We start from the raw sequence: 14,490 nt of genomic DNA on the forward strand, positions 1-14,490 counted from the left end.
CGACCTCTACAACATTTATTCATTTCATATCATCAGCCCTCAATAATTATAAAATCATAAATAAATAACACGTGTTGTAGAGCTAAACACAGCAAAGAATAATGGTATACATTCATTTATATAAATTAGGTAATCTTATTATATATGTATATATATATCCAAGATGACTGTACAGTACATGTGAAGATGAAACAAAAAAGTTTACGTTAAAACAGTTTGAAGTATTTATCAGTGTAATATACACTAATGGTCAAGTTTCCAGCGACTGGAACAAGTCGTCTTCTTTTGGGTCACGCGTTGTTCAAGTCCTCCATTGTCTTGGAGCTGATGCTTTGCTTCCTGTGGGAGACGGCAACGCAATTAGTTACATTAGGAGCAACTTCGCACGTTTACTTGAATATTTTCCCTTTTTTCCTCCTACTTTTACATTTCAGAGGAAATAAAATGGCCGTTTTTACTCCACGACATTTATCTACAGTGTTTGATTTGGACAACATGTATACACGTTATCAAATATGTATTGTGTAGATTAAACTACCACAACAGTGTAGGAAATAATGCAAATGAACTTGATTAAATATTATATTTAAGAACTTATTACATGCTAATGTTTTAATAAGAATGAAGTACTAACATTTTGACTTTTTTGCATTATAGTTTTAAATACATTTCACTCTGAACATGTCTGTATTTGATCTAAAAGTATCATTTGGACCCTTTTATAAAATTGAAGGACTCACTAAAGTCAAAATTACCACGGAAATGTGGTAAAAAGTCATGGACATTGGGTTAAAAATCATGAAAATGTGGTTAAAAGTCCTGGAAGTCCTGATATCTCTAGTATGGTTCAAGCTCCTACTCCTACATTTCCCACAATGCAGCTCAATGGCATCTTTTATAGAACCCGTACTGCCTCATAAGTGTTTAATGTAAACTTTCTGCTGCAGATTCTCAGTCTCAAACTCCAGAGAAACTTTCTTTCTGATGCCTTTAATATCTTCCCTCCACACAAGCTATCCTACAGCCATCTTCACAGGCTGGATGCGGCTCCTCGCGACGAGTAAAATAGTGTGAAATAGTATGTTCAGGTGTGTGTTTGTGCGGCTCACCGCAGCTCGTCCAGGCAGAGTCGGTTCCTGAGCCGCACGTCCTCGCTGATGGGATACAGCAGCAGGATCATCAGCCCCGTGACGATGAAGGCCACCGGGGCGGCGCCGATCAGCAGCTTCAGGGTGTACACCACGGGGGCCGGCTGCTTGCAGGCACCGGTGTCGTACCCTGCGAATCTACACACACACACACACACAAACACACACATGCAGAGATCCAATTTAAAACACAGGTTACGGGGAAATCGACATCCCGGCCTGACGCTGCAGTCCTGCAAACGAGCCGACTGCACACCTTTCACCTCATGAATCACACGCCGGGGTTAATGGAGCAGATGCAGGGCTAATTAATGGAGTGTGTGTTTGTGTGTGGTGTGTGTGAAGGCTGACTTACTCCAGGCAGAGGGTGGACACTCCCAGGGAGATGCCCGACGCGAACTTGGTGAAGAACACGTAGAAGGAGTAGAAGATGGCCTCGTGGCCTTTGCAGTACGGGTTGGCCAGCCTGAAGTCATCCACCACGTCCGGCAGCATCGACCTGGATCACACACACACACACACACAGAGTTGAACACACACTAATCTGTGTTTTTGTGCAGGATTTGGGGAGCGTGCATCCTCGCCACGTTGCCAAGTTGGCAGCTCCTCTCATGGCCCTCTGACTTAAATAACGCGATAATAACGCGATTAGACGCTGAGCGAGACAATCGGCCTCTTTCCAAAATAAACCTGCTCCCCCGTGTAATTTGGGGTTTGCGGGAGGGTTTCCAAGAAGATTATGAAGAAGAAAAAGTAGTAGAAGAAGGTGAAGAAGAAGTAGTAGAAGAAGAAGAAGAAGAAGAAGTAGTAGTAGAAGAAGAAGAAGTAGTAGAAGAAGAAGAAGAAGTAGTAGTAGAAGAAGAAGAAGAAGTAGTAGTAGAAGAAGAAGTAGTAGAAGAAGGAGAAGTAGTAGGAGAAGAAGAAGAAGAAGAAGTAGTAGTAGTAGTAGTAGAAGAAGTAGTAGAAGAAGAAGATGTAGTAGAAGAAGAAGAAGTAGTAGTAGAAGAAGAAGTAGAAGAGGAAGTAGTAGAAGTAGAAGAAGTAGAAGAAGAAGAAGAAGAAGAAGAAGAAGTAGTAGTAGAAGAAGAAGAAGAAGTAGTAGAAGAAGTAGTATCAGAAGTAGAAGAAGAAGAAGTAGTAGAAGAAGAAGAAGTAGAAGAAGAAGAAGTAGTAGAAGAAGTAGAAGTAGTAGTAGAAGAAGAAGACCGCTTCACCCCGCTGTTTTAGCTCTGTGGCGGTGAGGAGGATTTATAGTCAACGTCGTCTCTAATTCATAAAAATGACATCACCTTGACGTGACCTCAAGTGAGCGGTGACCCCCCCCCTCCTCTCCTCTCCTCCGGGCGTCACCGCTAACAGCAGCTTCTGTGCCGCGTCACCGTTTGACTGATGGCGCTCTGCAACCGGACTGTTACGTAAACCACAGCGCAGGCTGAGCGCACTTTGAGTACTTCAAGGATAATAATCCATATTCTACTGTAAGCTGGAGCATATTTATTTATTATTTTAAATCCTCATTCGGGGGCGCATGAACCTTGCAGATGGCAGAGACTCACAAATAGACACAGACGCACTCTGAAATATAACAACAACAGAGTCTGCAAGTCCACCTGGACTGTTGGTCGATGGCACAAATCTTGATTTGAGACGTTTCTCTTGAGGAATAACGTGGAAAAATGAGGGGAAATGTGTTACCTCCACCTCAAGAAACACAAGCTCCATCCATCTATCAATAAAGACAGAATGTATGGACCCCGCTTGGTTCTCGTGCTTTGCATGTGTTTGTTTTCTCCTTTTCTTTTGTGGAAATGCATCTAACTTGTCCTGGAGCGGAGCTTCTCACCACGGCAGCAGGAGCGAGGCGGCCACGCTGAGTCCAGAGGAGACGGCCACGACGTAGGCCACCACCACGTTGGGGATGAAGACCAGCATCAAGGTGAAGGGCATGATCCACTAGAACAGACAAGGGAGGAACGCAATATGTTTTTCTTACAGACGAGGACTCGACGCTCTCGTCCTCGTCCACAAGATGGCACAAAACATCAAGCGGTCCGCTCACTGTGATGCCGCAGAAAGCCGCCGTCTTCTTCCCGAAGCGCTGCAGGAACCACTGCCACACCGGGATGCTGATCACTGCAGAAACCTGCGAGAGCGCAGGGAGGAAGGTGAGCTGTGAGCGTGAGTCGGCCTTTGTCAGATGTCAGAAGAAGGATGATAACGTTTCCATATCGTCACCTTCCTTAAAAAATAACGGCCCATGTCATTTTTTTATCAGGTTTTTTCAGAAAACACAAAAAAAACTTTGACCAAATGTAAAAGAGGTGCACGAGCTGCCTCTAGACACACAGCAGGCATTACTGTAATACCAGTTAAATGTTGTTATGATCACTAATATGATGCTCAAGTGAGATTTTCATTGACAAAACTGAATTGCTAGCTTGAATGCTAGCTTCAGAACGCCATCTTGGAAAGCTTGTAACATTACCTTAAGTCACATTATCTTTTGACTTTGGCAAAATAAAATGCCCTAAGAAGTCAGACTAGTTGTAGTTATACTACAGGAGGGAGTCACATGACCTGTTCAACTGAGGACGGAGGAGGTTTTACAAGAGGAGGCCGGTATCACAAGAAGATGATTTAGGCAAGAAAAATGACTTAGGCCGTTATTTTAGGATGATGATGTGTGCATAACAATACGGCTCATTGTAGGCGTGTGCAGATGTGCAATCAGGCAAGATTCTTCCTATCATCATGCCATAAACCTCCTCTGATCCTGGTTCACGTAAAGGTCGAATCAATGTGGTCTAACAGTCATGCAAAGAGGAGTATGCGATGTTTGCAGTGTTGCTTTGCTTTTGTGTTGTGCAGTCGAGAGACGTGGAAGACCTCTGCACTCACCAGGATGGTCAGCACAATATTCTGGAAGTGATCCCGCAGGTCGGCGGCGTAAGTGCAGAAGAGGACGAAGTTGCTCTGGACCAGCTGCGGGGAAAAAAGATTTGGAGATGAAACTCTCCGATTTTCACATCTTGTCCACTCAGCGCTGTCGTCTGCCGGTGAGTCACTGCCGGCCTCAGCAGTGACGACAACTGACACCGCCGCTGAGACGAGGGCTGGCAGATACATACATACATACATATATATATAAACTGAAATAGATCCGATGCAAAAAAGAGTTGCAGTCTGCAATAATTCAAAGCGCCTGAACCCCAGGTGTCGAAAACTGAAGCCTGGAGGCTACGAGAAAAAAAGCTTTAAAACCCGCGAGCCTTCGGTAAGTGCTCTTCTCCCATCGACCGCATCGACATCGAGCGTTCCTGTCAGGATGCAGGACTCATCATTTTCCTCTTGAGAAGTGCTTCAATAACAAAAATGTTCTTTTTTTTATTTATTTTTTTTACCTGGATGGCGACAGTGATGAAGAGGAAGGCGGCGGTCAGAGTGAGGTACGGCCCGTGCCTCATCACCAGGATGAAGCCCTGGTGGAAGGGGATCTGCTTCTCGGTTCGCGGGGCGTAGGGATCTGAAAACGAGGGGCGGGGGTTCAGACGAGGAGTTAAGGTGGACGTTGAATATGTGGAATATCCAGCTGTGAGAGAGAGGAAGCGCCCGGCTGCATTGCAGTGGACGCTGTGAGTCAGAGGACCAGAGGAGGACGGCAAACGCTGGAGGATCTCCAGACAGTTCTCTCGCTGTGAAGGAAAAAAAAAGTGGAAAAAGATGCGAGGACACAGCGAATGTCGCGGTGATGAAGCGTGACCCTCGGCTGCTAATTTCATCTCCGACTCCACTGGTTCGAATCCAATAATGTGCTCAAGATATTTGGCTCATTAGGGGCTGCAACTAACGCCACTTTTCATCACTGATTTATGTATGGCTTTATCTCTTTTAATGAGTCATTAGCCTAAAAGTAATGCAGGAATGGAGAAAAAAAACCTCCCCAGAGCACCAAACAGTCCAAAACCAAAGAATATTCAATGTGCAATGTTGTAAAAAAAACATGTATGTATTTAATTGGAGAAGCTGAGATCTGCTCACGTCTGGCGCTTTGCTTAATGATTGATTAGCACATGAAGTGTTGCACTTCATTAAAGTGTGGGAACAGACACAAAGCACATTAAACCCACTGAGTAGTCGCACTATTGATTATCCCTTTAAAAACGGAGATAATTGTTTAAAAAAAGGATTATATCTGCAACCACAATGTCTATTTTAATAATAGTGGTATCAAAATAAACAGTAACACTTGTGCGATGTCGTTCAGATGTGTTAATAACACCGTACATGTTACTAGTTAGGAGTGAAGAAGATGGCACAAGGGGACCCAGAAGGATTTATGAGCGCGGAGTGAAGTAATTGTTTCCCCCCGACAATCAGTTCCCAGAAGCCTCACCGTCTCTCTCTTTGACTCCCAGGAACATCACCACGGTGCAGACGAGGAACACGCCTCCGATCACGCCGGCTGCTATCATGTACATCTCCTTCTGCAGGAGGGAGAGAGAGTAAGAGAGAGGACACACACATGTAAGCAGCGACAATCCATCTCTCCTGACACGGCCGGCCACGAAGCCCAGATCTATTCTGAGCCTCGTCTTCAATCTTTAATTCATAATGTCCTCAAACGTCCTCAAACAGTCGAGCGCTTTTTCATTTCACCGCGCCTATACGTCAATCGGCAGTGTGATTTTAGGGCCTTTTTTTTCTCCCTTTCCCCGTGTTTGTTTATCAACTCCGCCGCGGGCTTGTTTCCACCGTACAAATATGAGCATAAACAGCAGAAAAAAAACCCCTCAAGTACAGCTGCATCCTAAAATACCGCTTAGCGCCGCACCTCGACAGGAACCGCGCCGCCCGACACAAACCTCGTGTTTGTTTGCTATTTATTCCCCCCAATGCGGCTCATCCTTTGCGGTTCATTATTATTTATGCACATCAAAACACACCCTGTTTGTTTTTGGAAGGGCAGACCCCCAGACGGTGTGCAGAGGGTTTGGACATAAGGTTCACCCCGAAAAACATCCAACCATTTGAAGCCCAAATAGCTGCGGCGAGCAACCCAAAACCCAAACTGAAATGTTCCTTTCACCTCAAACGTGCAGGGTTCATACGGCCATGGAAAACCTGGAGAAGTCATGGGACTTTTTTAAATGGTTATTTCCAGGCCTGGAAAAGAGGCCTAAAATATAAGCAGCATACATACAGGCATCTATAATAATGTTTATTCTTTTAATCAAACTATTGTCTCTCATTCATTTGTATCATTTAAGGTTTACTGTATGCTTTGAATCCTCATTGTTAGTTTAAATACTACATTTTATCACTTTTTACTGCTTACACTACAAGGACAGTTGGTTTAAAGTCATGAAAATTTGGTTCAAAGTCATAAAAATGTGCATAAAAGTCATGAAAGTCATGGAAATTTGGTTAAAAGTCATGGAAATTTGCATGAAAGTCATGGAAATGTGGTTCAGAGTCATGGAGATTTGGTTCAGAGTCATGAAAGTCATGGAAATTGTGTTTAAATTCATGGAAATCCATTGGTCAAATTGTTTATGAACCCTCCAACTTTCACACTGAACTGCAGCAAAAAGATAGCTCATATTGCATCTGGAGGGGCTCCCTTCAAATGTTGCGGCCGGGATATAAATAGTCCTAATGACTTGCAGGCCGTGGAGACCCCTCATTGTGAGGGAGGTAGAGGGGAGGAAGGGGGGAGGGAGGAACCCCCTCTCTTGTGGTCGATGAGAGGGGGAACCAGCTCAGGACGTCGGCTCCACGTCTCTCCTTTCAATCCCGCCGGGTTTCGTTGGGTTTAAAAACACCGGGCTGTTTTTAAGGATGTCACAACCCGTAGACAGGTCTGTAAATGTGGACCCAATTTTACGAACAATCCTCCTTTTCATTCAGCCCCTCCCTCCCCCTCCTCGTCCCCCCCCTAAAATATTTGCCTCGAGCTCCAAGCTGAGTGAGAATGCCGATGACAGCCACGCACGCTCCGTTGGCCTAGTTTTTTTTCGGGCACACCTGGGCTCTGACACTCACCGAGTGTGACAGGTAGTCCTGGGAGCGCACCAGCCGCCGGACGATCTCCGCCCCGCTGCTGTTGCCAAGGTAACCGGCGGACACGTTGTGAGGCGGGCAGTGCTTCAGGGTGTGAGCGCTGGCCACGATCTGGCCCTGGATGGCGGCGCCCACGAGCGTGCCCAGCACCTCCATGGTCATTCCTGGGAGACGACAGAAAAGGTGAAATCAGATCGCTGCCCCTCGCAGAGACTCACAGGTTCTGCCGTGCAAAAAAAAAAAAAAAAAGACATGAAGATGAAGAAAATGCAAGTGAAGGCGGCGCCTTGTGATGCATATTCATTACAAAGAGCTCACGGTAAGCGGTGGCCGAGTCTCGCTCCTTCTGGTCCGTGCTCAGGAACATGGTGAGAGCGGAGTAAGGCACGTGGAAGCACTGCAAAGGGAGAGCAGAAAGACAGAGGCACGGCTCGGGGTGAATAATAAATACAAGTCTGGCATGGCAGCATCGCGTCTCATGGGGGGAGGAGGGGGAGAGAGGGGGAGACAGTGGACTTTTTGGAGTTTGTTCAAGCGTGGCAGCGCGGCTCCAGTCCAGCTGGTCGCTCAACTATGAACATGGTCCTTGTGGGGACCATATTCATGGTCCCCACAAGGTACATGGCGGGATTGAAAGGAGAGACGTGGAGCCATGTTCATGGTCCCCACAAGGTTCACGGTCCCCACAAGGTTCATATGTCATGGTTCATGGTCCCCACAAGGTTCTTATGTCATGGTTCATGGTCCCCACAAGGTTTATGGTCCCAACATGGTTCATATTTCATGGTTCATGGTCCCCCACAAGGTACATGGTCCCCACTAGGTTCTTATTTCAAGGTTCATGGTCCCCACAAGGTTTATGGTCCCAACATGGTTCATATTTCATGGTTCATGGTCCCCACAAGGTACATGGTCCCCACATGGTTCTTATTTCAAGGTTCATGATCCCCACAAGGTTTATGGTCCCCACAAGGTTTATGGTCCCCACAAGGTTCATATTTCATGGTTTATGGTCCCAACATGGTTCATATTTCATGGTTCATGGTCCCCACAAGGTTTATGGTCCCAACATGGTTCATATTTCATGGTTCATGGTCCCCACAAAGTACATGGTCCCCACATGGTTCTTATTTCAAGGTTCATGGTCCCCACAAGGTTTATGGTCCCAACATGGTTCATATTTCATGGTTCATGGTCCCCACAAGGTACATGGTGCCCACATGGTTCTTATTTCAAGGTTCATGATCCCCACAAGGTTCATGTTTCATGGTTCATGGTCCCCACAAGGTTCATGTTTCATGGTTCATGGTCCCCACAAGGTTCATGTTTCATGGTTCATGGTCCCCACATGGTTCATGTTTCATGGTTCATGGTCCCCACATGATGAATCCTAATGATCCCCCCCTCCAGCACCACAACAGGGTTGATATATTTGCGGGTTTTTTTGTGTGAAATACCTCCAAAAAGTATGGATTGGATTGACATAAAACTTCGTCGTTTCTGATGATTTGATCCCGAGAGCCGTGATCGGGTAAAAAACGTTTTTTTTCCAATAAAATTGCACAGATATTCCACATATTCATGTGGACAAAGGGAAGAAAATAACTCTGGATTCATCGATTAGTGCATTTACAACTTTTAGGACGCAGTGTTTTAAGTGAAGGCTGAAGAGGATTGACTTCAAAATGATGTGAGTCTATGGGGGGAAAAGTATTTCTAGGGCAATTTTAACTGCCCCATTTGGGCCAGGATGTAAAATTAGCTGCAAAAGCCTCCACGCTGGTTTGTTAAGCACCTCTAAAGCTGATGACCTCCCCGTAAGATGCTCATGTTCACGTGGAGGCGTTCCCACTCTTTTTTGGTCCAGCTGGCGTCTCACATTTTGACTCACAATCCAAATGGCAACACCCAAGATATGTTTAGACGCCTTTAATCTACAAGTGGCTGAGAAAATGCACCAACAAAACAAAAAAAAAAGAGCGAAAGATCAAAATACAGCGATCTCTGCAGTTTCCACGCCGGCCGACCTCAGCTCCTCTGTTTCCTCTCTTTGCTCACCACCTCTCCCGGAGAACAGGCGAGGGAGCGAACCCAGTCCTGCTGCCTCACTTTGTAATTTACACAAGGGCCCAGTCAGCACTGCGGAAGCCGCGACCAAAATAAACACGAGCCGCGGAAGGATTTTGCATTTTATTTTGTATTTTTTCCCTCTCCAGCCGCCGGTTTCTTAACAGCATGTCATTTACCGGACGCAAAAAAAAACCAACCACATGTTTAGACGTGAAGCTGCTTAACCTGCAGATGGAAGTGAGAACTAATGAATCGGATGAGAGCCCCATTATAGCTCGATTACATAAACGGATGATGAATCGCGTCCCGACCTCTGTTTACAGACCGCAGGCCCTCTGAAGGATGATGGCGGCTGGCCTCTCCCAGCTCACACACACACACACATCCAGAGACAATGAAGGCGTGCTAAAAGCGGTAACCAGCATTTACCCAGCGGGAAGGTTCCTGGCAGGGCCGCCCGTGTACTTATCGAGTAGTTAGAGCGACATGCCGTCGCAGCCCTCGCCGCAGTGCGACTGCATGTTGGTCGGGTAACCCCGGAGCAGAGAGAGGGATGAGCGGTCTGCGCCACAATAACAAACGGCAACCCAAATAACTACGCTTCCCCTCTGAGGGCTCTGATCTGCCGCTTGTCTCGCAAATCAAAGTGCAGACTCCCCGAGACGACTGTAATCATCTCCACTTTGTTGTTTGCAGCGTGCCGTCTGCAGCGGCGCTCTATCTACATTGTCACGTAACGCGTCCTCTCGCTGAGCGATGTGAAAGACCCCCCCCTCCTCAAAAGAAAACTTCAAACCCCCTTTTGAAAAAGAGCTCTCGCACTCACGGTGATGAGGGTTTGGTAGAGGCAGTAGAAGCCGAGGTACCAGAAGAACCTGCCGCTGATGAAGGGCGGAACGAACCAGAGGTAGAAGTAGGAGACCACCAGGAACGGAGAGCAGCCCACCATCCTGCAACACACACACACACACAGGTCAGGAAAAAGCACACACACGCATATGGTAGATGCATCGCGGCTCAACGCAAATCTCCAATTAGCCGCCATCGCCGTCGGCGGCGGCGGTTGCGTCTTCGAGCCATATTTCTCGCGGATTACAGCGAGGCTGAGCTGACAGCTAAATGATTATGTTGTAAGTATGTCGGGGAAGCAGGGAAATACCACAATATTTCAAACCCTTCACACACACACACACACACACACACACATACACAAATACATGTATATGCAGTGAAGCAGTTCTGCTGAGTTGTGCTGTTTTTTGTGTGCAAATCACAGGTAAACACCCGCCGGTGTGAGTGTTATATCATATTTTTGCAAGAGCTGTGTCATGCCATGTGTGTGTGTGTGTGTGTGTGTGTGTGTAGGGAAGGACACAGCTGCTTGTTTGCAGGTATAGATGGGATTTTGGTGACTGTGACAAAAAAACAACTCTCCTGCACTCTGACCCGCAGGAGTTGTTGAACAGAGAAAGAGGCAGAAAGAGGCAGAGGTAGCGGTCCTTTCTAGCATCGTCCGCCTCACTCTCCTCCTGATTGTTTTTTCGCTCGGACAAAGGAGGCCGACAACGCTGGTGCTGCAGTATTGACCCGCTCGGTCATGGGAGCGATGAAAGGGCCCCCGGAGGGAGGGGAGGGAGGAGGGGGAGTCGATGAATGGGGGTCAGAACGTTCCTGCAAGATGACTGTGTGCGTTTCAGAGAGAGCGACATGGCACGCTTCCTCACACAGTCGCACTTGTCCTCCCAGATCGCTGTGCACACGTCTTAATTAAGCCGAGGCGGGCTGATGGGACGCATACTTCTCTGACTCTTTAATTAGACGGCGTGCGCTGGGACGGAGGGGATTTAGAGGAAGGTTAGCGGGTAAAAGAGAGAGCGCTTTCTTCTGTGACTTTGACATTTAGTGTTCTCTCTCTCGATCCACCGCGTATTCTACTTACAAAATCATACAAAACACAAAAGATTAAAGCGCTGCAGTGGTATTAACCAGTCGCGCAGATAGACATATTGTATCATGATGTACAACGTCGGGATCAAAGGACCAAGTATTTTGCTCATAACACTTCATTTTTCTTTGTTGTATTTGTACCTTCACTGCAGTGAAGGAGCCTTTCTTCCTCCGCCATCACTGTCATAAAGAAGAAGTAAAACGGTTCTCCTTGCCACTGGGAATGTGCATCACACTACAATCACACAATAATAAACAGGGCAACACCCGAGAGGGAGTTTTTTGAAGGGGAGGTGGGGGGGGGCACTAAATGACATCCTAAAGAAGATAGAAATCACTTCCTGTCAGTTCGGGACTTTCCAAACGAGGTCAAAACTGAGGGAGTGTCTTCACAAACACTAATGAGCTCACATATATATATACAGACAAAGTATTCACATGGGCACACACACACACACACACACACACACACCTGCAGCTTCCTGTGAGTAATCAAAGCCGGTTAAAGCGCCATTAGCATCTGTTGGCGGCCACAGTGGAGCTGGTCCCGCTCCAGCACCGTCAGCGCGTATGTACATAATCTATACGGTTTATAATGCAGCAGGCATTACATATTGAATGTGCAATTACAGTAAGTGGCACGCTGGCGTGTTCAAATGACACATACTGCACACACACACACACACGTGTGCGTATCCGCTTATAGGATCATCTGTGCAAAAATAAAAGGTGATTTGTGGTAATAGCTTTGAATAATCCGCAATCGTAGCGCCACGAAGAATCATTTAAATGAGAGAGTTAGCATCTTGTGCTACGATAGCTTGGGTGAAGCCCAACAAGTGAAATGAGGTGTCACACAGGTGCCGTCGGGGAGGCGCGCGGCGGCGCCGCCTCATGAAGGAATGCAGATGAACGTCCTCGTCTTTTGTTGTCTGGCCTCAAACGGCGGGTACAAATAAAAATACATAAACCAGCCGACGCCCTTTGAAGCGTTACACAGTGTAAAAAGCTCATCAGAGGGAGCGTCGGGAACGGTGTACATAAAGCACAAAAGGCTATTTAATCAGCCCGGTCCTCAAGGTGAGAAGCCGGGGAATAATTACCACACAAAGAAATAAACATCCGAAACTGGAGCACATTGAGGGTTTTTTTTTTGGTTTTGTTTTGTTTGGACTTTGCACAAACATGTCACGGCCGTAGTCATAATTATGTCTGAGAGAGTGGGAGAAAAACCCAAACGAGGTTTCATAACCTTCCAGTCGCTTCTGTGCGTCAACAGCAGCGCCTGACTCTGTTTTAACCAAGTTCATCAGCTTATATAACAAATGTGTTGTTTTGGGTTACAAGCTGCTACTACTTTTGGCTAGCGCTGCTGCTAGGTCCTCGCTAGCTCCCCTGCTAGCTCCCCTGCTAGCTGCCCGACAACCACCGAAGGTAGCGGGACCAGCCCTGGCTCGACGGCCGGCGCGGGCAGTAGCAGCAGCAGCTAGCGGGGAGCTAGCAGCAGCGCTAGCTCGCTACAGCGGGAACACCCACTGAAGGTAGGAGCTTGTAACCCGACTTTTACGCTTTATGTCTCTTATATCATTCCTTTTTTTAAAATATTTTTTGTCGTAGCCTTTTAAGCCCTAACCCTTACCCTAACCCCTAATCCTATTTTTTGTTTTAGTTGTGTTTAGAGGTTGTACATGAGGATTATATATTATTGTAGCCCTGATTTTTATGTTTAATTTGATATCCAACATGTTTTGTTTGTGGGATTTATACCTTGTTTTTTCCTTGATTTATACGTTGTGACCTGGATTCCTTGGTATCCGGATACAATAATATTCGTCTGTGCAATATCTTGACAGGCATCTTAATGAACCGTCTCCTCATTCCTATTTGTGTGCAGTCGGATGTTTCGAATGTGATTTTCAAGGAAAAAGAAGAAAGACACACACACAAAGAATCGGGAAAAATAACAAAGATGGAGTTCCCCTCCGCGCTGCTCACCAGGGCATGAGTCTGCCGATCTTGGTCCATCTGCTCTTCGTGATGAAGAAGCCGACGACGGGGTCGGTCACGGCCCCCCAGGCTTTCCCGATGAACAGCACCATGGAGGCCTGGAAGGCGTTGATCTGAGGAGCAGACGGGGAGCAATAAAACACACGCATAACCGTTTGCTCGTCATATACAGGAACCACACACACACACACACACACACACACACACACTGTTTCCTCGCCGTCAAACACATTACCTGAGCCACGTCCAGCAGGTATATCTGCAGGAAGAAGGCCGTGGCGCTGCCGGCCACCTCCTTGGGCGCGCCGCCGATGGCGAAACACAGCTTGCTGGAAAACGTCAACTTCTGGCCGAGCTGGGTCTGCGGGGACGGAGGCGAGGACGCGTTAGTTATGGAGGTAGCGGCGGGTCAATGAGCTAATGAGCAAATTAAACTTTTTTTATCGCAGTGGAACTGCTTAGCGTCGAGGTTCAACCTTTTTGGAAAACGTGTGAAAATCCTCTCGCGCCCATTTTAAGTCCCAGCATGCCCCATTCAGACAATCTTTTGGCAAAAAATACATAATTTTCCCATTTTTGAACTGATCGACACAGTTTTTTTTGACTGAAACTCCTTCCTAACAGGCCAAGTCTTTGGTTTATTGTGATTTTTGTTGCAGATTCTGATTCTTTAGGTCCTAATCTTTCCAAAAAGATGTCTTATTGACGCTCCAGGAGGCTTTTTTGGGGGATCTGGCTCATATCATGCTGGATGTTCATAGTTATAATCATAATATCTTTTAAAAGTGATTTTTTTTTTGCAGATGTACATTTTTTTCCCAAGACTTTGCTGAACAAATACATAAAACAAACACAAGTATTGGAATTAATTTGGGGTTCTTATGACGACTCAAACACAGAGAAAGGAGGTTTATAGTTCATCGTTTTCACTCCAGGAACGAGGAAGTGAAGTCACAACACGACGCACACGTTTATTTTATTTTACTTCCTTATAAGAATCGAAGCCCACGTAAACTTCAGACTGCTGCCCACACACACCCGGGGTGAAGCGAGGTGTGTCGCCCTCAAACTAATTAAGACACACACACACACACACTCTTATGACTCATAAATATTGTAGTCATTCATATCCGTTGAAATTCTATTTCAGGCGCTCCTGAAATAACATTCCTCCTCGTCTTCATGTCGCAACGGTGGAATGCAAAGAAAGAAAATGATGTATGTTGATGATGCGGAGATGTTGTGAATTACACTCCCT

General features: G+C 46.4%; 1 protein-coding gene across 1 annotated transcript in view; it reads right to left on the reverse strand.

The window, feature by feature from the left end:
• Nucleotides 1-39: 39 nt before the first annotated feature.
• Nucleotides 40-14,490, reverse strand: part of mfsd2b (MFSD2 lysolipid transporter B, sphingolipid) — an 18,851-nt gene continuing 4,400 nt past the window's right edge. The window contains exons 3-15 of the mRNA XM_068577037.1: nucleotides 13,468-13,593; nucleotides 13,221-13,345; nucleotides 10,105-10,228; nucleotides 7,527-7,605; nucleotides 7,191-7,372; nucleotides 5,542-5,632; nucleotides 4,550-4,671; nucleotides 4,047-4,130; nucleotides 3,208-3,291; nucleotides 2,992-3,101; nucleotides 1,504-1,647; nucleotides 1,110-1,286; nucleotides 40-339 (exon numbers count right to left, since the gene is read on the reverse strand). Of these exons, the coding sequence (XP_068433138.1) occupies nucleotides 291-339; nucleotides 1,110-1,286; nucleotides 1,504-1,647; nucleotides 2,992-3,101; nucleotides 3,208-3,291; nucleotides 4,047-4,130; nucleotides 4,550-4,671; nucleotides 5,542-5,632; nucleotides 7,191-7,372; nucleotides 7,527-7,605; nucleotides 10,105-10,228; nucleotides 13,221-13,345; nucleotides 13,468-13,593 (1,497 nt within the window). The 3' untranslated portion in view covers nucleotides 40-290. The remainder of the gene's footprint in view (nucleotides 340-1,109; nucleotides 1,287-1,503; nucleotides 1,648-2,991; nucleotides 3,102-3,207; nucleotides 3,292-4,046; nucleotides 4,131-4,549; nucleotides 4,672-5,541; nucleotides 5,633-7,190; nucleotides 7,373-7,526; nucleotides 7,606-10,104; nucleotides 10,229-13,220; nucleotides 13,346-13,467; nucleotides 13,594-14,490) is intronic.

This window comes from Clinocottus analis, unplaced genomic scaffold (genome assembly GCF_023055335.1).
Source record: "Clinocottus analis isolate CAN_PGR_092001 unplaced genomic scaffold, fCliAna1.0.p SCAF_15, whole genome shotgun sequence".
NCBI classification, from domain to species: domain Eukaryota; kingdom Metazoa; phylum Chordata; class Actinopteri; order Perciformes; family Cottidae; genus Clinocottus; species Clinocottus analis.